The 25426-nt window shown below is 42.4% G+C and overlaps 2 protein-coding genes across 2 annotated transcripts in view; both read right to left on the bottom strand.

The window, feature by feature from the left end:
- The window catches only part of OSBPL10 (oxysterol binding protein like 10), a 492302-nt gene that overhangs the window by 241311 nt on the left and 225565 nt on the right, over nt 1–25426 (bottom strand). The gene's annotated exons all lie outside the window — the stretch shown is intronic.
- Nucleotides 7497–19461, bottom strand: CMTM6 (CKLF like MARVEL transmembrane domain containing 6). The gene is made up of 4 exons (XM_077786997.1): nt 19003–19461; nt 14086–14262; nt 13076–13174; nt 7497–11624 (listed from the first exon to the last, which is right to left on the bottom strand). The coding sequence occupies exons 1-4, from the start codon at nt 19126–19128 to the stop codon at nt 11475–11477; spliced, it is 552 nt and encodes a 183-aa protein (XP_077643123.1). The 5' UTR covers nt 19129–19461; the 3' UTR covers nt 7497–11474.

Genomic DNA, 25426 nt, shown 5'->3' with positions numbered 1-25426 from the left:
GAGCCACAGAAATACCCTGCTGTTGTGTTAGGATGTGCTAGTATCAACTGCCCCATCCAAAATTGTCCATCCTCTTCAGCTCCAAGATGAATGTAGTTTATCCTTTGAGCTAACAAGGAGTTTAAGATTCAGTTTTTACTGAAAAATTAAAATGTAAATGTTGTAAGAAGAAAATTGGTAGTACAAACTGTTTCATACCGTGAAAAAACCGAAACCTCGTGTTTGAGCTCTGAGGGCTTGAGATAAGCTAGAGAGTGAATAGTGCTTTTGTCAGGTAGAAACCAGGAAAATGAGAAGGGGAAATGAAACTTTTAAAAAAGAGGAAGAGTGGCTTTGAAAAGCTTGAGGACCACAGTGCTGGATGAAGACACTGCAGGTTATGTGACCTGCATAACTTGCACACTTTTTCTGTTGCTGAGAATTGGTTGCATTGTTTGGAAACAGTTCACTATGTGGGGTTTAAAGTGGGTAGCAGGACACCCAGATAACACCAGGATAATGATAACTTGTAAGGAAGTGTGTGTGGTTGTGGCGTGTCAAGTGATGCTCCATGGAAGAGGACTAGGGACTTCCTGGGACAAAAAGAAGCAGGAGAGAAGGAAGATCAGGTGCAAACATCCATAGAAAGCTTATGAGGGGGGGAACTAATGTGAGTGCCTTATGCACTAACAGAAGTGGTGGCAGATATTAACAGTTTCTGGCTGTGCTGGTTATTAAAGGGCAGATCTGCCTGGAGTGAAGTCTCTTTACTGCTTCCCTGCACTTTATAACCTGTGTCTGGGATTTTCCTGCTCTGCTAAAGCTGTGGGGGGATGCATGAAACCTGACCCCAGGCTGTGGAATGTGGCATCAAGTTGCCATATGCTCTGCCCTGTTTAACTTAAAATTGCTGTGGGCTCCACTATGCTTAGAGACAGCATGGAGCCACGTGGTGCTACTGAGGCTGTGTGCTGGCCATGGGCCTTGGTCATCCCTGCAGCTTGGGCGAAGCATGGACCTACTTTTACAGTGAATCCCATCAGAGAGCCAAAGAAAGCTGGATTTACATATCACTGGGCCCTGCTGGGCATCCTGGAGGTGCTGCTGGCTGTGGGAGCCAGGGAGAAGTGAGGACCAGAGAAAGGGAGGCCCATGTCCTGTTCATTCTGCCTGCAGAGATTTATACCCAGGTGGCAGGAGAGAGCCCTCACCACAAAACTCTAGGGTGCTCTTAAGCAACCCACCTGTTCAGGCTGTTTCAAATTTCACACTGGAGCAAGTGCAGGTGCCATGCCCTTGGCTTACCTTTTGCCCCTCTGCAGACACACAGGGCTGCACACTTGGGGGGCCCTCCTGTTGGGAACAGGTGGCTCTTGGTTCCAGTCCCTGGTCCCAGGGCTTTTTTAACCCTGCTAAACCCTGCTAACCCTAGCAGATCAGAAAGTGGCACTAGTGCTTGTTATCTCCCTCTCCTGGAGAATAACAATTACTTTTTTCCAGCACAAGAGCAGCTGGAAAACAGGAAAAGAATTATGTTGTTTATAGAGGTCACTGATTACCCACAGCAGGCTACTCTAGAGTTTATTTCTGTCCCTAAGCCCAATCCATCAGCCTCAGCTGGTCCCCTGGGCCAGCGCACTGGTTTCTCACAGCCCATATGGCAAGTACACATCAGTGTTTTGTTACTAGGGACTGATCAACTCCAATAGTGGGTTCCCACCATCACAGAGCTTGCACAAAACTAAAAAAAAAAAAAAGGCCATATTTCTAATTAACTGAATGATTCATCCTCTTGTTATCTCATATCTGCACTGTTCTACTGTGTTAATGACTTGCCAATTTATTAAGGATCAAACAAACCCTCATCACATGCCTGAACCAGTCCCTCTGCCTTGGGGCAGTTGGCAAAAAAAAAAAAAAAAAAAAAAATCTGTCTGCTTTTTGCCCTTTACCAAACCTCTGCCTGAGCTGTGAAAGCAAAGCTTCTGGATATGCCCAGAAGCAGCACTTCACAGGTAGGAGGACTGAAAGTTAAAAAAAAAAAAAAAAAAAAAAAAAAAAACAAGGGAAGAAGAAGAAAACAATAATTAGAAGAGTTGCAGCATCACAGAAGTTACCTGCCTCAGGGATAAGGCGGCTGCCAAGATGAGCTTTCAGTTTTACAGGGAGGCAGAATTTAGATACCAAAATCCTTGGCATTGTTCTGGCTTAGTGCTGTGAAAGCTTAGCTTTAAGATTCCAGTGTTGGATAGTCAAAGGCCCGGTTTAACTGTGGCAAGAAGGCTGTGAGGGACCTTGACTTTTTGTGTAGTGATGCTGAGAAATAAGGGCAGACCTAAAAGAGAAAATGCAGATGAAGGAGCTAAAATCAAGGGGTCACTGCGGAGTAGCAGCACTACCTTTCCTGAGGGAACAGATCAGAACAGTGCTGTTCCTTGGATTAGCATTTTTGTATCACCTCCTGAGTATAACACCACCTCCAGCAGCACCTGGTTTTTCCATATTGCTGAACTACAGCATTACAGAAAGGCACAACAGTACTTTCAATAGCAGTTTTGTCACTGGGTAAATGCTGGCTCTCAAGTGAGATGTGTGTTTGGTTGAAGTATGTCCTTCAAAGCACTAGCCAGCCATAAAGGCCTGAACTTTTAAAGCAGAAAAAAAAATATTAGAGCATAGATAAATTTGCTTCAATTAAAATTAATTTTTGATAATCCTGGCTTAGACTGATTTGAATTCAGAGTGCCCAAGATTATATCAATTTCATTTCTTGCTCTTTAGATGTTTGCAGATCTAAAATAACAGCAAGATGCAGAGCAAGCACTTGAAAGGAATAAACTGCAACCTCTAAAGCCTAAGACAAAGAGCAGAAGTCCTGCTCTCCTCACAGTGATAAGAAGTTCTGCCTGCAGTGTATGTAACCCAGGAATGCCCAGATGTCCTGCTGCCAACACTTGGTGCTGCAAAGCCCCCAGGTTACTCTGCCTGGCCCTGCAATGATTTCAGCCCTGCCTGGTGCACAGAGGCACAGTCACATCTGTCACTTCAGAGCCATTCTCCCAGGGGACTCCAGACAGCTGGGGCCATGCAAAGGTGGGCAGGCAACTGTGCAGCCAGCCAAGCACCTGGGAAGGATGGGAATAGCACAGAAGGAGCAGGCTGAGTGTTCTGTGCTTGCATGTGTGGGTATGTGTAGAAAAACAGTCCTGTGTGGGGGTGAAGGAAGCACCTGTGTGTTTCTGTGGGTGCTGAAAGGGCTCCAGAAAGACAAGAACACACCAGCTCTTGAGGCAGAGCTGGCATGTGTGTGAATGACGTGGCAGCTATGTAGCATGGTGGGGATTCCTCCCCACAGAGGGGAATATCCCCAGGCCACTAATGGACAGTCATTGCTGAATTAAGTATGTCTGAACCACTTGTTCTTTTCTTACATGTTTGCACCTGTGTAGGAAGAGCAACACAGGCAGCCTTCTTAGCACAGGAGGAATTATAACAAGAAGGAACTGGAATGTAGGGAAGAAGACTACATAGGTGTAGTCTTGAGGCATATAACCCTTCAGTATACAAGGCCAGACTAGGAAATTAGAGACAGCACTCATTCTGCACTACTTTTACAGCTCAAAGAGAGTAAATATCATTGTCCCAGGAAAAAGCACAGTGTATCTTGGAGACCATTTGCATGGGACTAGCCTTAATACTCAGCCACTCTCCCCTGCACATCTGATGAAGGAAGAGAAGGGCAAGAGTGAATCATAGCAGCGAGTCAGAGTGCAGGAGTTACCCTTCCCCTCTGGTTCACCCTCTAGATGTGCCTCTTCCTCCATCAGCTACCAGGGCAGCTTGGCCTCTCAGCTGGAACATCTCAGGGTGGAGCTGAAGAGACACTGCTTTTACCTTCCCACGTGCTGCTGGGGCAACACTCACCTTTACTTCTGCCACTTGCATCTCAGCACGTAATAGAGCTGGTGCTGTAGCTGGGTGGATAGAAAGGGACCAGGCTAGGGATTTGATACCACCTCAAAGCCTGTAGCTAGCCAAAAGCACCCATTTGCAGCTTCCTTCTATTACATCTGCAAGCCAGCTGTGATGGTAGGGTATGATTCCCCTCCTCCCCCTGCTAGCACACACATACAATTACACTAATACAACTTTCCTTTATTATGATTAGTGGGGGTTATATGAGGTGGACTAGTGCTGGGGGCTTTGTACCACCACCAGTATGAATTACAGCTCTGCTGGTGTAACAGCTCCTTTTACATTAGAAGTGCTTTGTCTGCATAGCATAGTCTACTGTTATTGCTACATCTGTAAATCACTCTTAACATAAAGCTTAATGATCTGCATCCCCCTTTTACATGAACCTCTGCCAAACAAGAGCACAATGCTGCAGCTGTAGCTATTAAGCCATGGTGGCAGCAAAGCACTCCATTAATACCTCATGCTCAGCAGTTTGTGATGCATGAGAGCTGAATAATTATGCCCTTGTTACCCTCAGATGAGATGCACAATTGCCAGAAACAAGTTTACAATTAAAAAAAACCCAACAAAACTGTATCAAGTCAAGGACAACATTGGTTCATTCATAAAACAAGCCTTTCTGAGCAAAAGGACGATGAGGCAGAAAACAGGCTTACATTAATGAGCCAGTTGTTTCTAGAGCTGTATTGTACCCTCTCAGAAAGGCCTCCACAGTCTCTTTATTCCAGCTGCTTTGAGAAACTAGCAGGCAGAGATTTAGCCAAAGCTCTTGTTGCTATGAGTTGCACTGATAGGGAGGTTTAGTTTAGCTTTGAGGCAGAGGAATGGGAAGCAGGGCTTTAACAATTTGAGTATCAAAACCCAGTGCTCTGAAGCATTGAAGCTGAGCAGGCAGGAAAAGGAGACTGAAAATGGGTGCTAATGAAAATAGGAGCGATGAGTCTGTCCTCCTTGCTGAGGATGCCTTGCTGCTCACATCGGGACAGCAGCTCCACACCTTTGGTTAGTGGAGTGCAGAGTCCACAGAACAATTAACTAATCATCCCTTCCTCACCTGGACATCAACATGAGCATGGATTTCAGAATCTTGTCTGCACTGCTATTTCTGGGAGGAGAACAGCTGGTGCAAAGGAAGTAGTTAAAAGGAGGGCTGTAGTGCAGACAGGCTTGCATTATTTTGAGCAACATTGCACCAGTCACTAAGCAAGGGTAGAGCATATGGTCACAGAAAAGTTGTCATCCTTTTTGTCTTACCATGTTATGCTTCCTTAAGTCCAAGTGAGGACTAAAAAGAGAGCTCTGACATACATCCCAAGTTTAGCACTGCAGAACAGTGCCTGCCTCCATGCAGCACATCAAGCAGTGTATACCTGACGGGATTGGCTGGCTGCATATGTGTCATGCTACAGAAGAATGTGCTGTCACCTCCTCATGAAGCCCGACTCTCACCTCAGGACTTGCCAACTTCTGAACAGCCAAGTCTGGTTTATTTTCCCACCAATAATTCAGCCAAGAAATAATAGGTCATGAGAAACAAACTGAGTAAGTGATCAGGGCACGTGGGCTGGTCAAAGCAAGTTTCACTGGGATGCCTGCAGAGGACTGGAACTGCAAGAAGTCCCGTCTGGCACGCTTTACAGCTATGGTTGCCAACATTTCTGTTTGTGGGCCCTGATTTTTTTCCAGCATGCATAATTTACATTTTTAGATAATAAGCTTCCCTCATTTAACTTCTTAAGAGTCCAGGAAATGCACAGGTATGGCCCACTCCATCCTCTCCCACCTGTGATCCACAGACCTTTCATTGAAAACCACAGCATAGTACAGACCACAAAGTTCTCCAAGACTGCAGTGCAGTGTTTTAAGTGCAGGTGCTGTCATGCAGCTGAAGCTCGACTTGAATTTTTAAAAACATTTACTGGCAGGTTACAAAACACAAGTAATGCAAGTAAAACCCTTTCAAACTGCTCAGGCAAAGTATCACCCTGAGACAATACTGATGAGATTATATTGCCAAAAATACTTCAAGCTACATATTGAGAAATAAGAAAATTAAAGGAAATAGTATCCCTAAAACGCACAGTTCAATTTATAGCCACACTGACAATAGAGGGACATGGAGGCTTCAATCCCACTGGAAATACAGGTGTGAAGAGGACGGATGATCCCACGATCATATTTGCCCTCTTGTGGACAACCTTCCCTCCTGCAGCTTGTCGGCAAGTTCCTGTGCAGATGGCAGGAACAAGGCAAAATACATTTCTGCTCTTTCCTGTGCTTCCTTCCGCGGGCTAAGAATAGCCATTCCGAATCCAAGGGGCAGCCACGCCCAAAGCCCAGCCAAGCAGTGACCCTCGCTTGGCTCCTGCATGACCACAGCTGTGTGAGAGAGCAGATGGCTGGTCCTGCTGCTCCCTGCAAGGAGAAAAGCCATCCTAAAGCAAGGAAACACATCTGTGCCTTGACTGAGGGATGCACAGAGTGACCAGGTGGTGCCCGTGCACTCACAAACGAAAGCTGCGTGCTACCAGCCCATATTCTGCCTTGCTGCACTACATTCTGGTCATTTACAGTGAACCTACTTGGATTAGGCTCCTGAGAAGAGAGTTACTGTGATTCTAGCAATAACATGACTTAACATAACATAACATGTATGGTCAAGCCTCAAATTATTAAATCTAGTATTTCTGAATTATTTTCTCATGGTGTAAAATCCACCGCTGACATACATTTTTAATACAAATTTTGCCTTGATTGTTTTCTTGCATCTAGGTAATTAAAAACATTTGAGACCTTTTTCCCTTTTGAGTCCTTACAATTACACTCATCTCTGGCAACTTCATCAAGGAGACAATTTCATCTTTGAAATTATTTCATCTTTTGATGTTACAAAATAAAGAAAAGTATACTGTGGCATTCCAGTTTCTGTGCCAACAATGAAGGAAGTGTCATTCTCCTCCTGTGTACAAGATGACTGCCAGGTAAAGTAATCTGTAGGACTATGAAACAAAAAAGTGCTCCCCTGCCAAAAAGCAAAACATGCAGGTTTGCTTCCATTTCCTCACCCCCTACTACTGACAATCAGCCAAACAATTTTTTAAAGATCAAGCGGCTCTCCCTCAACCAAGGAAGTCAGTGACCTGCGTTTTTCTACAGCAGAATAAATTATTTGCTCTCAACACCTTTTGTTAGGTTGTGCTCTTTCTTTTAGCAAGTCTGCCCCTTTATTTTTTCAGTTCCATCAAGACAATAGGAAGCAGCACCTGATTATGCTTCTCACAATAACTTATAGACCACATGTAAAAGCTACTGCAAACTACTTAGGCTGGACCCTGTGGTCAGGAGCAATACTGACCTTATCAGATCTTTTTTCCTGGGAACTTCTAGTGAGAATATCCAGCCAGTTGGACCCTCTTCCCCAGGAACAGGCAAACACAATGCAAACTCTTTCCTCCAAACCAGGAACAAAAGAATGATGTTATTTCCTATGGTTGGTTTTGGGAGAAGTACATAGCAACAACAAATCATAGGAAAACCAAGAAACACTTATTTACTAAACCTTTATTTTAAAAAATGATTACAAAATATTGTATAAAGTTCCTCAGATCAAGAAAACATAATGTATTAAAACAAGATCACAGGTTTAGAATAATAAAAAAATATTTAAGCATTTAAAAATTAGATAGAAATTCAATGCAACACTGGAAATATATACAACATTAATGTATTCTCATCCCACTTTAATAATAATTAAAAATCACTTAAATTCTTAATGGCATTAAAAGTGACATACAGCTCTGTCCAGCATAAAATTTAATACCCAGAGAGCTGCTTATGTTTACAGCAATAGACTAAAAAAAAAGGTTAGTTCCATTCTAAAGGCACTATCAGCATCTTTATTTGTTACAATTTTATAGAATCTTTGAAAATTTCACTAAGAATTTCCCTTCCATGTAGAAAGCTTGGTATTTTATTGCACAAATTTGAACAAGAATCACCACGACAGCCATTGCTCAAGAAACATCCTTTGCTGAGCTCTGAGAATTGCGTGAGATTGCTCACTGCTCTTTCAGGTTAGAAGGTGCAAAGGTAGAACTCACCTGCAATCCTTCCCTGCTCTTTTCAAGTACAGGGTACAGGCAGTAAGGCACAATTCCTTCCCATATTCAGAACCAAAGGACACTGGTAGCACTGTGATTTTAATGTGGGCTAAACATCAAACACAAAAATTAACATTCCCAATCTAAGCAATGCCCAGTACAGATCCTCCGAGCAGAAGCTCACAGTCCAGCCACTGGACAAGTCCTCATGTATCCTGCAAAATCCTCTGCAACGATTCTCAAGGCACTGCAAAAAAGCCTTGAAAGTGGCTACAGAGCCTTAACATCGACAGGTTCAGCTGGAAAGCACCAAAGCTGAGTGTCCAAGCAGGCTCCAACACCGCTGCCAAGCACTGTGGTGAAGAATGGAGAAGACAATCCCCAGACAGATGTACTAAGCCAACTGCTTCTTTCCAACAGGCTTTACTACCAGTTATGATGTACAGAGATGTTCATTTGGCCAACAGAAGACATCTGAGGCATTGTATCTAACAGCACTTCTGCCAGAGCTCCTATCACTCTCCTGAACAATCCCTAATCTGCTTAAACCAAAATCAACCACATTAATGGAAGCAATTTAAATAGCTGGTTTAAATAAGGTTGGCTGATTTCATCAGAAGCAGGCTGGGAAACAAGCAAAGGGCTTTGCTGACAGAGCATGAGGGGTAAGAGGCATCCAGCCATACACACAGAGCTCCTGCAGAACCAGACATTTAATCCAGCTCCAACAGCATTCTCTAGGATCAGTCTAATTAAGAGACAGATATTTAAAGCCAGCATCTGACACCACAGGCATCAAAGGAGCATGTCAAGACTGCAGACCAGTCTGCTCAGTCACTGCAGCAAGGAAGCCTCTCCCCCACCTAGATTGGGAGGGCAGACGACCTAGGAGTGATAAGGAAAGCTAGGATATAGGAAGCTGATAAAGCTGTTAAAAAAATAACCTAACAGAAGCAGAAAACAGCACACACACATGCAAATCTGCTTCTCAACTCTTTTAAAACAGCAAAAACACCTTATGAGGTGCAAGGATTAACAGCACTATCATGCATGTTAGCCAACAACTGGTGTGGAAGGAACATTTTAGGCAACTGCCTTAAACCTATAACCATTCTGTGACTTGCTCCCAGTATTTAACCACTGTGTGACAGACTATGGCCAGGTAAACTGCCAAGGACAGGAGATGACTTTATAGATCCCTTTCTGTATCTCCAGGAATGGACATCAGTAATACATTACTTAGGTGGGGAAAAACCTGTAAGAAAAAAACCAACCAAAACCCAGCTTCAGGCTGGAGAAACTTATCTTCAGGCTGAGAAAAATAACAGGAGAAAATACCTCAAGATAAAAGTCCATTCACAGTCCTGCACTGCTTAATAAATACTTAGCAGCACAGTGTTGCTCTTACACTATATGTAAGCTACCAATTACAGATGAAGATTTAAAGACTATAGACATTTTGATGTGGAAAAAATTCAGTAGGACTCTAGGCAATAAAAAGAAACCAAAAAAAGCCAGTTGTAATGTTAATTATTCTAGCGCAGTCCCCAGAGTAAGACATTGCAGATCATGGAGGAGATATTTCTCATTATGGATATTTTGTATCACCAGTAACACTGCTTGTAAACCAAACATCCCTAATCTATTCAGTTATCAGAGACAGCTACAGCAAGCACTGATTGAAATCAGATTTTAGTGCGAACAGACACTAATAAATACAAGGAAAAGAGAAAAAAAAACAATCCAAAGAGCATTTCTTCTTTAAAACACAGAAAATTCTATGAAGGAACGTATCTCCTCTAAAACCAAACTGTGGCTTTAACTTGGTGCTTTACACCACCTGGCAGAATTTTACATCCTCCAAGTAAAGTGTAGTGTTAGTCTTAAGTCTCAAGCTATAGAGAGAGAGAACGTCACAAAACCACACCCACCAGAAAATGGCAGCAATGGGAAAAGAACCAACTTTGACTTGTTATTACAATCCTTTGTCTTAAAACAGCTTCCTCTTCCTTTTCCAAATACAGCTCAGCCAGTTTCTGGGGGGATTGGTCTCAATGCTGCCACAACAAGTTACAGGACTGGGAACATGCCAGATTGGGATATCAGTGAAATGCAGTTAACGCCTGCAAACATGGGAGACACGGCAAATGTCTCAAGCACTCAAACATTGTCAGCTTTTTCTCATTTGCTTTGGTATTTTAGAATATCTCCTGGCTTACAGTCATTTGCCCTGCTTTTGAAGGCTTTCCTCTTAAGAGAGGCAGAGCAGTCTTGCTTTTACCTTAGACATCAGAAAAATACTTTTTTAGCACTTCATTTCTTTCACAGCCATCAACATCTGGTCTGACATAACCGTCACTTGTCCGATACATGTCCCATCAATCATGTTCCTTGCAGTCCTGCAGACTGTTGTTTGCAAAACAAATCAAGGGGACAAGTGCTTATTTACCTGTTTACCAGCTGAGCTAGTCAGCAGCAAGGAGTCTCAAGCTACTGCAATATTTATAAACACAGAAAATGGTGAGGCTCAAAACCATTCTGGCAAAAGTTAGCAGTATCTACACATACACAAGCTGCATATGGTATTAACATTGCAAGTAATATTCACCGGGGTAGAATCAAAGTGCTGTAAGGTTCTTTCCTTACTGATACTCAGATTGCTACTTCTGGGGTTGCTTCATGCAAAATACTTTATCTTATTCCTCTCACTGCTGGCTTTTCAAGTTTCTTCCTGCAACTGTTAGAGCTTTCAAAACCATGTGAAAGAAGATTCTGGCATACAAGTGCAAACTTTGACAATCATGGGGTGTAAAACTGTCTCCTCAATATACCATTTACATTACCTTCCCCATAAACCCCCTACAGTCACTATACCATTAAACTGATCTCCACAGACAGAACTGAGACATAGGAATAGGAAAAACAACCCAAAACCCCTTACTTAATGATAAACATTCTTCTAAATTCCAGTTAGGTATCCCTTTTGCATTCAGTTTGACCAGGAAGTACAAAATTAATTGTGCTGTGCTAATTTTTAACTCACAACAGAAACATCTGGTCCATTTAACCAGAAAATATCTTTAGGTTATAGCTCAGAATTTATGCCTCAGACATTAACCTTTATTAGTCATATCTGTCAAAATCAAATCAGCACACTGGTGTCCTGAAGTTATTCTGCTTAGACCCAAGGTTTTTTAGTGGCTGTCACCCCAGCGGGTGGCAGGACCAGTTACCTTAGAACATGATGCTCAAGATGCCATTATCTGACCAAGAATCCATAAAAATTTGTGATGAGCAATGCATACAAAATTGACTAGAACAAAGAAACAGAAGTTGTTACCTACAGTGCACTGAAAGTTCATTTTAGTTTGCTCCAATTTAAAAAAAAAAAAAAAAAAAAGAAACAATTTCAGGAAGTTAGCTTCGTTTATTCAATGGCTGATTTTCTGTGGCACTCGGAGTGTTACCAGGATTTTCAGGGCGTCCACCAGTGTTTTGTTTTTGCTTGAGATAGATCTCTATACCAAATTCAGCTGCAAAGGCAAAACTTGCAAAAAATCCAAATACCTGTGAAAAGGACAGAAATATGTGATTTTAAAATGCATAAAGAGTAATAGCATTCTAACATTGTTTGGAAAGATTCACTGTACCATTTTATATACATTAATAACGCTTATACAATTAAGATTACAGTCCTCCTTAAATTGATAGTTCCATTCAAATTAGACACAGATCAGAAATCATAATTCTAGCACATTCATTGCAGAAGTTTTTACAGCTTTCATTCTTTTAATGAAGTGCGAACCTCATACTGTGTTCTAATCAACCTTTAACAGCAAAAGTATATTAGTTGCATTGCCAAAATCAGTTACTAAAGTAGCACAGCATATAGCAGACTATTTATCCAAGGGAGGGCTGCTGATTAATGAAAGTAAATGAAGAAGAATAACACACAGAAGGTGAAGGAAGAGAAGATCTGCAGAGCCTGTGTCAGCAAGGGAGAATGAAATGACATTTTGTGAATGATATTTTGTTACCAGACATGGCACGATGAGAAGTGATAAAGAGAAGGCAGCTTTTTTCAAACAAGGAAAGAAACATATGTATTATTCCAACTCTACCTAAATTATACACAACTGGTTTGGACCAAAGTGATTTGACATTAATAAGTATTAAATCACAGTAGATTTTTTTTTTCTGTATGAGAGAATAAAAAAACAACAAAGCTGACACCTGATTTATGCTCAAACTGTAAGGTCTAAATAGATCTACATCAAATAAGATGACTACACAGAAGTGTGTATCTCTAATAGCGGATGCTGCCATGGAACAGAATTATCTTGCTTTCTTTTCCAAATAATTTTTTCTCATTCAAGAATTCAATCTTTTAAACTCACATGTTCACAATTCCAAGGTTATTCAAAAGAAGTATTCAAATGACTAGGGAATTATTATATCTACAGCATTCCAAAAGCCCCTTTAGTGCCTTGCCCCGAGTGTTCCCTAGGAGATGAATGCCCTGTTGCTCTACTATTTCTGTCACTGAGGAAACTGCTGCTCTTACTGCAGTTGTGCAAGTCCGTGCTGCCCACATATGCTCTGTAAAAGCAAAAGACAGGATTTCTTGACTTTGTGAGGGGGTGACATTATGAAAGGACAGTTGAAGAAAACCAGAAATTTCAGAAGTAGTGTATCAGAGAACTGGGCAAGCTTCAAGAGATGACAATGTTGAACAGCAAGAGATGACAGGAAATAATACAAATCCAAGGCAGCATGCAAAAGGTGGGGAGCTGCAAGGGCACAGAGAGCTTTCCAGGAATCCAGAGGAATGCCAGCTCTTTGGATTTCCTGTGGTAAGTTTCTGGAAGATCTGCTATAGCAAATTCCTCCTGAAACATCACAATGCACAGAGTTCATTTCCCAGTTTCTTCTCTGCAAATTGAGTGAAGTTTAGAGGAAGACAGTGAAATTAACATACAAGATAAATACAAAGTAAATCTTGCCATTTTAAGACTTACACATGCAGCAATTTCAACAGCAGAGTCAGCGGAGGTTGCAGAAAACACTATTGATGCTAACAGAAAACAGGCACCTATGAGTAGCACAGCCCAAAAATTCTGCAAATATATATATAAAAACATATATAATTTAACTGTAGACAGATTACCTAAAAAGAACAAACATAACAACAGCTGAGTTAACCTGCCGGTGAATTTATGTTTTGATACTTTGATGCTAGTGGAAGCTTCAGAAAATACATTTTACAGCTGTATTCTAAATGACATTCAACATTATCAGCTATTTAAAGGAGTCTGCCCTGTTTTTGTATTTTTAAAATATTTAATTACTTTAATTTAATCAAATTCATGCTCAGGACAACTATGGTAGCTTTATTCCTTATGTAAAACATTTAAGCAATCAGAAAACTGTAAGTAAATGTGCTCATTCAAACCTTTTACTACACTCCCTTATCTGTACCCTCACATCAAGACACTACTGTTTGTTCTGAAGGTACATAGGAAGGGACACTTGTGAGATGGTATAATGCTCCTGCTGACTTTACAGAGCAACTTTCTCCCACTTCTGGATCTTCTGAATTATAAAGCCATAAACTGTAATGAGTTATGATATTATTGCCAAAAAGGAGATAGTCTACACCCAGTAGGAAAATAGATAGGGTAAACTTTTTAATTTTTTTTTAATTGCAAGCATAATGCTGGTAGTAAACTATATTCCATATGTATACAGATCTGCGATGGCTATGCTGTAGTATTAGTACTTTAATGCACTAATGTACATTAATGGAAAGACTTTTCCACACAAGTCCTAAAATCCTGCAGGTAGCCAGCTTTGAAAAAGGTGTTAGTATAAACTCTCAAAGTTGGCTCATTTTTAAACTATAAGATACTTTAATCTACCATTTACATGGAGAAGAAAAGGAGATTCATTTTGCATAGGCTTTTTACTCCACAGCAGACTTTATGCACTTAGAAAAAATGGTTTGTTTTTTAAAAAAAAGTTTTCTTACCAGTTTCTGCACTTTATCTTCCCCCAGTGATTCATAAAATTTAGTGCTATACACAGACAGAATCAGGAGGCTCAAAAGAAAGGCACTGCAGCTTGTGAATTCAAAAAAGTAAAGTCCACTACAAGTGATGCAATAGTCCACAATTTCTTCACAAACAACAGCCACAAAAGAGAAAATCTGCAAACAAATAACATGCTTGAATTGGATCAAATCTCTAACATCTTCAACAAACAGACACCTCTGATACGATCATTAATAAACTAGCTGTAACAAAAATTCTCAATCTACAAAAAGTTTCAAGTTCTGCACTATATTAATACAGACAGAAATAATTATACAATGACATGGTTTACACTTGGCTGTTAAGGTGGTCCATAAAACACACTCAGGTAAGCTGAGCACACAGCAAAACAGAGGCTTCTTGATTAGACAGACAAGATTCCTGTATTGTGGGTTTGTGCAACTGCCAGTTTGAAGCAGAAGGGAGAATACACATCCTGCAAAATGCTGCTGCTTACTACATACAGCTGCACTCAGTTCTGAATGTATCTGGGTTCAGGGCAGTGGGGGAAACTGGACAGCCCTGACACACTCAGCTACCTCCCTCAAAGTTCACAGCTGATGTTACCTCACTTGATAAAACTTCAGAGAAAGTCCATGAACCCAACACTCACATGCTTGTGACCCAGTAATGATGGAAGCTCCACTGCTCTTGTAGGAACTGAAAGTTTACACTATGTTCAAGCTATGTAGGAAATGTTCAATTCATGCAGAGGTTTATCTTCACCTTCCTGCCACAGTGTGTTTTGAGAAAAGAACGTAACTTACTTCCTATACAATCACCATATCCCTGCTACTGGATTTTCTACTGTTTTATTGTACAATAAAGAATATGGCTTTATTTAACTGTTCTTTTCTTTTGGCCACTTCTTGCTAGTTTCCTCCATCCCATAAATAGCATTACTTCCTTCATCACATGGCATAGCTTCAGAGATCTTCGCAGTAAGGAGTTCAAATTGAAACAAAACCATGAGCAGGAATCAGCCTGGATCATAAAATTGAGACTGATATGAGAATGATGATCATATTTTTAGTAAAAGTATGTGGGCAATGAAGAGGTCAACAGTTCTTTGTTTTTAAAAAAAAATAAATTTAAGATTCAGAATTTCAGAATTGTTCTTGGAAAATAACCAACAGCTTTTGGTTTCAGTTTTCTCACAGTAAAAACAAGAACAACAATTTAGCAGTAGGAAGTGTAAATTACCCTTACTAAAGCCAGGTCTCAGAAGAGAACTTCAGAGAACCACATTTTGGAAATGCAATAATATAAAGTAAACAGGAGCTCAGAAAGAATGGGAGCTGGGAAACATCAATATTACTATCAGGCCTCCACATGCTTCCTTTCTCTCTCACAGTGGCTGGCAACACAAACTTCTCAGCAGCCCTTGCACCTAAACCACTGAACTACAGTGTCAGACTGGGAATGTTTTAAACTCTGACTTTACAGTTTTTATGGTTTTGGTTTTTTTTGGGTTTTTTTTTTTTTTTTCATTCCTAAACTTGGGCTTATAGCTGCATCCAATTACTTTCAATTTCACATTTTTCACTAGGTCAGCTGTGAGATAGCACTGTACATAAAAACTTCTCTTGTTTTATAAGCACTGGAAACAGCAGTCATCATTTTCACTTGAGTTGAAACAGAACAGAAAGAAAATAAACCTGTCCTTAAAAGAAAGTATATGTCCAGATAGACATATGATCTAAATAAATGAAAAAAGCTTCTCCACTGAGTGTACAAACAAGTTGAAAAAAATCCCACTCAAAGAGCAGTTATAAAGGGTTCAATGTCAAATAATTGAGATTTACCAAGTAGAATCCTGTGTGGGACTTGTGCAAGACAACATTAGCTTTTTTTATTAATAATTTGAGTAATAAAATAGGGTACATCAATTAAAAAAAAAAAGTTGGCTTGAAGAACTTTCAGTAGGTGCTTTGATTCAGTAAATGTATCAGCAGCACATTTATGAGATGCCAGAGAGCTCTGCTTGGGTTTCTTAACTTGCTGTTTGATATCACGATCAGGAAAAAAAGGGATTCCTCTGTTGTCCTACTACCACCAAAAAAGTTTTAAATACCAAAAGCATTGTTGGAGAAGCAGTTGTTTTGGATTTTTTAATTTTGTTATCAGTCCTGTCTGTATGTACACCAGAAATCAAACATCTTCGTCTGTCTTGTGCCAGCAAGAAATTATTAATTGATACTGACATTACTGTTGGAAGTTTCTAAACAAATGTCAATTTTATAAAGAAGATTTAACAAGTGAACTGCTACAAAAGAATTTAACAAACTAATTGCTACAAAAATAGAGCACATCAATGAACTTGCCAACAATCCTGTGAAGATGCTCACCAGTGGGATTTCCAGTACAAAATCTCCTAGTTCAGATGGGTGCACATATTAATTCTTTATTAAGTCTGCACAATTCAGGCTGCTACAGGACATTAACAGCTCAAAAAGGAGCTGATTTTTAAGCCTGAATTACAACTTTCCTTTCCAGCTAGGGCATTTTGACTCGAGTTAAACAATAGTTGATGACAACTTGTCCTGCTTTAGGTAAGAATTAGCTTCTACCTCAATCTTGGCACAATACACAGTGTGCCCTTTACCTTTGTGCTGAATTTGAACCAGTCATGGACTAACAAAAACATTCCACCTATTAAAAAAATACAAACAAACAAAACAACATCCTAGAAACCTGTGCAATAACATGCCTCCCAGCATCCTTTTGGCACTCAAATTTGTGACTTCTAGAAGTAACATTTTCCTTGTTTCATTTGCTCAAAAGAACTGGCTTCGGTTACAGTATATGCCATTATTCATCTGAAGGAAAGTATTTCTTAGGTCTAGAAGCCAGTTTTCTCCAGATGATTTCAGAGTGTTTTACAAAACCTTTGATCACCTCTACAATGAACAGAGCCCACTTTCTGATAGCAACACCCTGTTTAGCAGTCTACACAAGCAATTATCAGGGCATAATCCCAGTAACAACCACTGTTAAAACACAAAGCCAGAAGTTAATGACCATCACTGACATTTCCAAAAATCAAGACTTTCCCAGAACAGGAACCTTCTTACTGCAGGGATGGAGGCTTCCACCTTCAGGACTTTCCGAGGCTTGTTTAAAGTGTTTTGACCCAGACCTCAAGATCTCTGCATTTTGATAAAGGTTACAAAAAAGAAGGGGAAAATGTTGGAAATTAGGAGGGTGAACAACTATAACTCCATTTTCTTTTTCCTCTCACTGACTAATAGGATCAGGCCATAAACTGCTACTTATTTAGGAACATGTGAACATCCTGTTTAGGATAATGATAATTTTTCTTTTTTTTTTCTCCTTAGAAAGCATTTTAAATAATTAAACAGCTTAAGGCTTTGGTAAAACAGTAAATTTGCCTACATAATCACTTATTTTATTTTAGTCAATTAACCTGTTTATATAAACATTCTGCTTGTCAGGGAGCAGAACCCAGCAGATCTTGCTTTATTAATCTCCAGTAGATGAATTAGAAGTTTATGTCCCATTTTATTTGTTTAATGCATTCTTAGGTGTGATTTTTTTTTAACACTCTTAGAAAACTTTATTTTTGGCAGTGTTACCACTTTATGAACACTAAAGAATATTACATTTCTGGTTGAAGGTTTTGACTGTGTGCGAGATGAAGCTTAAAACCCAAATGTCCTCTTTTCTGCAATGGTGAAGTTACCGCGAAAGGGCTGGAAATCACCTACAATTCCTGTAAGCATGACACATCTGATTGTGTTGGCTGCAAAATGCAGGCTGACACACATTTGCAATCAGCCACCCTTTACCACGAGTTTCACTCATTCCCTGCTAGTAAGTACATAAGGATGCTCCTCACATCCTTATCAGCAGTCACACTGGTACATTTTGGAAGAGCTTGTCACCAAACACTGAACAGAACCTTGCAACAAAAGCCCAACTGCTTGATTCAGAAACAATTTGTATAAAAGGCAGAAAACAAGCTTTTTATTTCCGGATGGGCCCAGGGCTGCCTGACATGATGTCTCATGCAATGGGACATCACGATTACAGGTTTCTGGTGCAATTTTCTACCACAAATCATGGAAGAAATAGGCTCCTTAAGTTTAGTATGGACAGCACAGACTGTCAGGCTTAGAATGGGCTGTAGGAGCAGCAAGAGAGGAAGGTCTGGAGCTCATGACCCAGCAATGCCCTTCCCAGTCCTACTGCCCTATGGTGAGGTTCAACCAAAGGCTTCTTACTCCTGTTTTCACCCAACCCGGCCCTCAGAATAAAGCACTACATTTCCTGCGAGGCTTCCCTCTGATTTTGAGCCGGGGCGGGTGGTGTTTAAGGCCAGCAAGCAGCTGGACCACGGCGGCTGCAGCACCGAGCCTTGGGCACACGACGCCGGCACCATCCGAGGTCAGTACCTACTCCTGCAGCTCGGGCATGAGGCAGGAACACTCCCACCGCTTCCCCACAATACACCCCTTTGAACCAGCATTACAAGGCACCACGCCAGCTTTCCATGAGTTACAGGTCTGCACAACTTCAGTGACCCCATGGCACGTCACAAGTCAGGACACCTTCCCGGCGGAGCCAGCCCTTTCCGACCGGCAGAATCCATTCCCTCGAAGCCCGTGCGCGGCCATCTCCCCAGCCTGCTGCGGATCACCGAGGAGTTAATTTTTAAGCGGCAGGGGACCTCGTAAAGACGAAGGTCCTCACAACTCGCTCGTTTCCATGCCAGAGCGGGGCACCTCCAGCCCCGCCGGGTTCAGCCCCGGGAGACTGCAGGTCTCTTCCCGGCCCGGGCGGCCATCCCGCCAGCGGCGCTCGCTCCGCGCCAGCCCCGGCAGGGGGGCACTCACCGTCTGGACCACCTTGACCGGCAGCCGCCACCCCCGCAGGTGCCGCAGGGTGCAGCCCAAGGCGGGGCGGCGGGCCGCCTTCGCCTCCGGTTCCGTGGTCTCGTTGTAGACGGCGCCGTTCTCCATGGCCGGGCCGGGCCGCCGGCGGCCAGATGGAAAAAAACGAAAGAAAAAGGGCGGCAGGCGGGACGTCGTTGCCTCCGGTGCCCTGGTCTTTTTGTAGGCGGAGGCGCTCTGCCGGGGCGGGCCGGGCCGCCGGCTCCCAGCTGGAAAAAGCCGCGAGAAGAAGGGCGGCAGTCGGCGGGACGCCTCCGGTTCCGGGGTCGCGTTGTAGGCGGAGACATTCTCCCTGGGCGGGCCGGGCCGCCGGCTGCCGTCTGGGAAAAGCCGCAAGAGAAAGGGCGGCAGTCGGCGGGACGCCTCCGGTGCCCTGGGCTCGCTGTAGGCGGAGGCGCTCTGCCGGGGCGGGCCGGGCCGCCGGTTCCCGGCTGGAAAAAACCGCGAGAAAAAGGCCGGCAGTCGGCGGGACGCCTCCGGGTCCGTGGTCTTGTTGTGGGCGGCGCGGTTCTCCATGGCCGGGCAGCCGGCTGTCAGCTGGGAAAATCCGAAAGCAAAAGGGCGGCGGGCGGGACGGGAGCGGGAAGGGGAGAGCCCCGGGGAGCCCGGGGCCCCGGGGGGCTGCGGTTGCACCGGCCGTTGGGCCGGCGGCACCGGGGCGCTCCCCCTGGCGGCCGCGGGCGGGAGCGTGAGGGACCGCGGGGCCGCCTCAGGCCCGGGCTGGGCTCAGTTCGCCAGCCGGGGCTTGGCAAGTAATTTTTACACGAGTATTCACTTGTCACACGAGATTGCGGTATCAAAAGAGGGGTCTAAGACAAAGCTTTCCCTGGTTACATTCACATAATTAATTAGGTTGGAAAAAACCTCTGAGATCATTGAATCCAGCCTGTGTGCACCTGAGTGCCACGTCCAGTCTTGCATTAAACACCTGAAGGGATGGTGACTCTGTCACCTCCTTGGGCAGCCCATTATAGTGTCTAATCACTCTTTCTGTGAAGAAATTCCTCCTTATGTCCAACCTAAACCTCCCCTGGTTGCTGCTTGAGGCTATGTCCTCTTGTCCTGTCATGAGTTGTCTAAGAGATGATCCCGACCCCCATCTTGCTACAACTTCCTTTCAGGCAGTTCTAGATATCAGTAAGGTCACCTCTGAACCTCCTTTTCTCCAGGCTGAACAACCCCAGCTGCCTCAGCTGTTCCTCACAGGACTTGTGCTCCAGAGCCTTCACCAGCTCAGCTGCCCTTCTCTGGGCTTGTTCCAGGACCTCAGTGTCTTCTGAACTGAGAGGCCCAGAACTGGACACAGCACTCAAGGTGTGGCCTCACCAGTGCTGAGTACAGGAGAAGAATCATTGTCTTTGAAGACATTCCTTGTCAATGAGAGAAAACACTCATATCACCAAGTGGAAGATTGCTACAGGTTGAAAAAAGAGGAGATTTGCTTGCTTAACAGTAGCTGTATAGGAACAGATTCCCTGCTTAGGGAACAGGTCAGGCTGTTTTGATACTGCTTCTCTTTGGGAAATGCACAGTGCAGTGGGAACGTGTGTGCTACAGAACTCCATGAGGCTGGGGCTACTTTTAACTCTGCCAGGACATCCCCTTAACTGGGAAGATGCAAAAGTATGGGCCAGACCAAAGCAGCTGGACCACACTCCCTGCTGAATGTGTACCAGCAAGCCGTGTGCCTTCTTCTGGTAAGAAAACACAATCCATGGGAATCCACAGTGTCCCTCTGCAGGATCATACAGACCTGTCACTGCCAAAAACAATGTTTGGCTGCAGGAATTGGCTTGGGAGGCAGATGAGTAGGGCAAGTCCTGTGATTCCCAAGGTTTAGGTGTTTCCACTAAAACAAATGAGGTTATCACCATGGGTGTGCCCCAGTTTATGCCTGGGATTAGGGTGAGTGTAATACGGCTCTGTTGGCAGCATCCCAGACTACAGGACTGAGCAGGTAGGTGTAGTCAGGAACACTTGCTGTTACCGCTTATAAGTTCCCAGTGCCTTCACTACATTTTTTCACACTAGTACATTATAAATTAGATTACATTTTAGAAGCTGGCATCTCTCTTCTGAAGGAAATTTCCTTCTTGTTTTCTTCCTTCACAATATTTCACAACTGGCTGAAGAACTCAAAGCCACAAAGCATGTGTCTAGGATATAATGTGGTCTGACTGAGACAGGACTTAACCAAGGTAGAAGCAGCTGTCCAGTCTTTTAAGATGTTCAGCAGCATCTAAGACTTCCCTTATGAGTCTTTAGAATGCTTTCATGCAGCACTGCTAGATTATGAATACAGATGTTAGTGCTGAAGACAATTGTCTTGAGGACATACTGCTTTTCAAGGAGCCACAGAAACACAAAACAAGACTACAAAAGATAAAATAGATGGTGATCTCTTTCCAGTTTCTGCCATCTTTAAGCTGGTTTTCCCATTCAGGCACTCTCCAGGAAATACATATAAACAATGCATGAATAATAAAGGTTAGCTTGCCATTTAAAGCCTAACTTATAGAGGCCAATTTTTTTTTTTTTTTTTTTTTTTTAAGAAGCTAAGGAAAAGCAAAACTACAGCAAAGCTAGGGAACTGTAAGGTTGTGTGACATGTGACAGAGAAGGAATGAAAACTGGACAACAGCATAGGAGTTGATATCTTGAAAATGCTTAAAGCATTACATTATGCTGTTCTTCACAGAAGTACAGCAGGTGTTCTTCACCCTTTTTATCACACTAACTTTCCAATACAGTAATCTTCCTTTAAAGAGGGAATTAAAACAACAGTTACTGTAATTAACAATAGGGTTTAATGCAAATAACAGTAACTGACTGACTGTGATGTGATGGAAATCCCATTTCAGGTATACAGCTATTAATTTCCTTTTGGTTATGTGCTACACCTGACAGTTTTCCAGAAAATTAAGTCTTTCTTTCCCTGCCACAGCCTCTGCTGGACTGGCAGGAGCAGAACTAAAGGCGGGACATGGTGGCAGAGAATCAACCTCATAGTTAGATGCTGAGCTGTGGTAACATCTCCAGTCAGTCAGGCACAGAGAGAGACATCAGTGGAAGCAGATTAGTGATGAGTGACCTAGTTTTCTCCCTCATTACATCTCCAAGACACCCTCCATACTGACCAAAGCAATACCAATGGAGAAAGCCCCCTCACTAGAGGAGATGGCAGTGTACACAGTATAGCTGTGTTACAGTTGCTACGTCTCGCCCCCATGTTGAAATAATTTCAAAAACTGTGACTAGAATTCCTTGAAACAGTTGAGTAAATGCCACTACTGCAATAAGAGGGCTTCAGGACACAGCTGCATTGCTGTTTTCATCAAGTGAGCTCCAGTGGCTCTTTGGCATGCTCTGTGCGCTGTTATAATGCAACACTAAAGCCTGAGTCCCTTGCACTCAGAATTGGCAGCACTGGCCTCACGAATTCATGTTCTCCTTTTCTCACTTTCGAAAATGCAGTTATGGGTTTTTTTGCTTTTCTTGCAGAAGGCAAGGAGCAGAAAGTAGAAAAATGGGAAAGCAGCTTCGAAGCCCAAACCACTGAAAGAGACAGACTTAAGTTTCGTTGGAAGAGTGATGAGGAAAAGGAAGAAGTGTGTGTTACTGCACAATTCAGAGAGCTCCACTGAAGACAGCCTGTCTGAGGCACAACTCCCTCCTTCATTTTAATGTTCTCATGTGGGCATCTCAGCATATTCTGTTATAGACTATCCCCATTTATTACATGAAGTAAATACAGGATGATTAGCTAGCAAATTGAATATTCCAAGTACTGCAACAATGAGCTCAAAGAAGACCTGAATATGTTGCATCTGCTGAACTTTCTTTAGCTCCTGAGGCTCTATTTTTGTGCTCAATATTGCAACTGAACTTCACAAACCATGACACCACACTAAACAAGCTCGAATGTGTGATTTTTAAACAGCTGAAGATGAAGAATTAGCATTTTTAACAGCTATTACTAAGTATCCCTTATGGCACTAGAGATGAAATCCCCACACTTTCCAAATGCAAGCTTAGGCCAACTCTTCTCAGTGGTTTTCTGCATGCATCTGCATGGCACAGAGAAGCATTAAGCCATGAGGTGTTTAATAGGCAACAGTTCTGCTGCTGCAGGTGTCCCACTGCAAACTGTTTGCTCCCCAAGAAGAGACTGCAGCCCAACAGGCAGAAATTCTTGCATTTCAGAAGTATCACTAGAAATTTAAGGTTAATATAGTAGCTAGTCCATAAAACCTAAAAGCCATGTGCACATTCCAGAGATTGCCATTTTCAGCTGAAAAATATGACCTGCCTGGAAATAAAGTGGACATTTAGTCAAAAATTTCAAGATTAAAGTTTGCAGAGTAGCTTTATTGGAACCAGTATACTCAAAATAACTGACATGAGAACAAGATAGAGAAGGAGGAAGAGATTTACCAAATTCCCCTGAAACCGTTTAGTTTCAGTCTGATCAGCAACTTGTCTACATTGAAGTAGCCCTGAAAGTCTAAAGGAATTTATTTGATTTTTTTTATATTGTAGCATTTTTTCAGTGTTCATACTGAAAATAATTTAAAAGTATTGTTATTAAAATTGTGCCCTGTAGTATCATCTCTTTGCTTTCTGCATCTTATGTGCTAATCTGAAACTTTGTACCCAACAGCACTAAAGGTACAGAAGGGTGATTGAGAGCAAAATTAATGTAATTCATAATGTCACTCTTTCAAAAATTGGGGTAATCCCAAACCTAACCCCTCCCCAGCATAGAACAAGAAAGTATTCTTGCCAAATTAGCTTCAGTTTTTCACCCAATTTATTTAGTTTCGTGCTTGACTTGATGGTGAAAGAAGGAAAACAGGGAGCAGGGTTTACTGGCACTACTTTTTATGAAAAGGGATGTCTGTCACAGAGACTAATTTTGCATGATAGTTGTGGTGAATCCCATCTTAATTGTCTACTCTCACCAAAACAGTAGCTGGGGGAACTGCAGCTCAAGAGGATAAAGCAACCAGCCCAAGAGACTTGGTCTCATCAGAGAGAAACAAGAAGCCAAAGACATAAGGTTACACAGAAATATTTTCAGGTATTTTCCTTTGGTGGTAAATTTTGCCCCCAGACAGCATAAGCAGACTGCAGATAGGAAGTGACAGCATTAAGAGACTTTGAAGGAGGTAAGCAGGCTACTTTAGTCTTTTAGAATGAAAAGGCATGGTAGGGGACAGTCTTTTTGTCAATATGCATTCGTAAATAATAATTGAAAAATCAAAACAATCACAAACCTCCAAACTTAGAGGGGCTTAGGGAAAACCATATTTAGAAGCTTCAAATACAGAGAAGTGACATCTGTTTTGAGAAGTGAAACTATAATGAGTAATTTGTAAGGTTTTCCCCTGTCCCAGCCTCCCCAAATAAGGGCACCTGGTGTAATAGCTATTAATGCATTATATGGCCAATTTTCCAGCTTCATAAAGGGTTTTGTGCTTTGACAGATGCTCAAATGAACTAACTTAGAGACTACAGGAGTTGTCTTTCAAAAATATGGACAGTATCCACTAGTTTAAAATGTTGCTGTTAAAATCCAGTTTCACCCTAATGACACATACCACTGCAGTTGTGTGAGAACAGGTTCTGCTTTCATCATCAGAGGATCTTTTCTCTCAAGCACGTTCCAAATTTGGTTTCAAGTTTACATACTGAACCTAGAGACAACTTACTATGATACTGATGTGTGGCATTCAGCCATAATTAGAAGCCTAATTTTTTCTTCCAGACAATTTATTCTATACAGCTGTTCATCAGCAGGTCATGCATTTCCCCATGTGTCACCTTTACTGAACTGTTGACCTAAGCAAAATTTTAAGGACTGCAGTTGAAGATATACTTAAAATTATCCACTGAAACTTCTCAGTCCACAATTCAATCTTCTATTTTAAAAAGTGTGCTTGAGGGAGCTAAGTGCACAGCAAGACAAATGTTGTTCTTCAATAAATTTAGGTATTTCGAAAATATGGAAATAACTCAGGTAAAGGGAGGTGATCCTGCCCCTCTACTCAGTCCTAGTGAGGCCACACCTGGAGTGCTGTGTCCAGTTTTGGGCTCCTCAAGACAAGAGATATGGAGCTCCTGGATCAGGTCCCAGGGAGGAGAACAAAGATGATTAAGGGAAGTGAGCATCCCTCTCACAAGGAAAAGCTGAGAGAGCTGGGCCTGTTCAGCCTCTGGAAGAGATGGCTGAGTCGCGACCTCATTAATGTCTGCCAGTATCTAAAAGCGGGGTGCCAATGGAGCCAGGTTCTTCTTGGTGGTGCCCAGCAATAGGACAAGAGGCAACAGCCCAAAAGTGATGCACATTAAGCTCTGCTGTAATGTG

This window comes from Lonchura striata, chromosome 1 (genome assembly GCF_046129695.1).
Source record: "Lonchura striata isolate bLonStr1 chromosome 1, bLonStr1.mat, whole genome shotgun sequence".
Taxonomy (NCBI): Eukaryota; Metazoa; Chordata; class Aves; order Passeriformes; family Estrildidae; genus Lonchura; species Lonchura striata.
The sequence above is the reverse complement of the archived record's forward strand: the minus strand, read 5'-3'. Positions and strand labels throughout refer to the sequence as shown.

What these genes read in the sequence shown, in the direction of transcription:
- CMTM6 (XM_077786997.1), bottom strand. Translation starts at nt 19,128, where the DNA reads ATGGAGAACGGCGCCGTCTACAACGAGACCACGGAACCGGAGGCGAAG. An exon ending in AAGATAAAGTGCAGAAACTG is followed by an intron (nt 13,175 to 14,085) that starts GTAAGAAAACTT and finishes ATATATTTGCAG; the next exon opens with AATTTTTGGGCTGTGCTACT. An exon ending in CTGTTGAAATTGCTGCATGT is followed by an intron (nt 11,625 to 13,075) that starts GTAAGTCTTAAA and finishes TCCTTTTCACAG; the next exon opens with GTATTTGGATTTTTTGCAAG.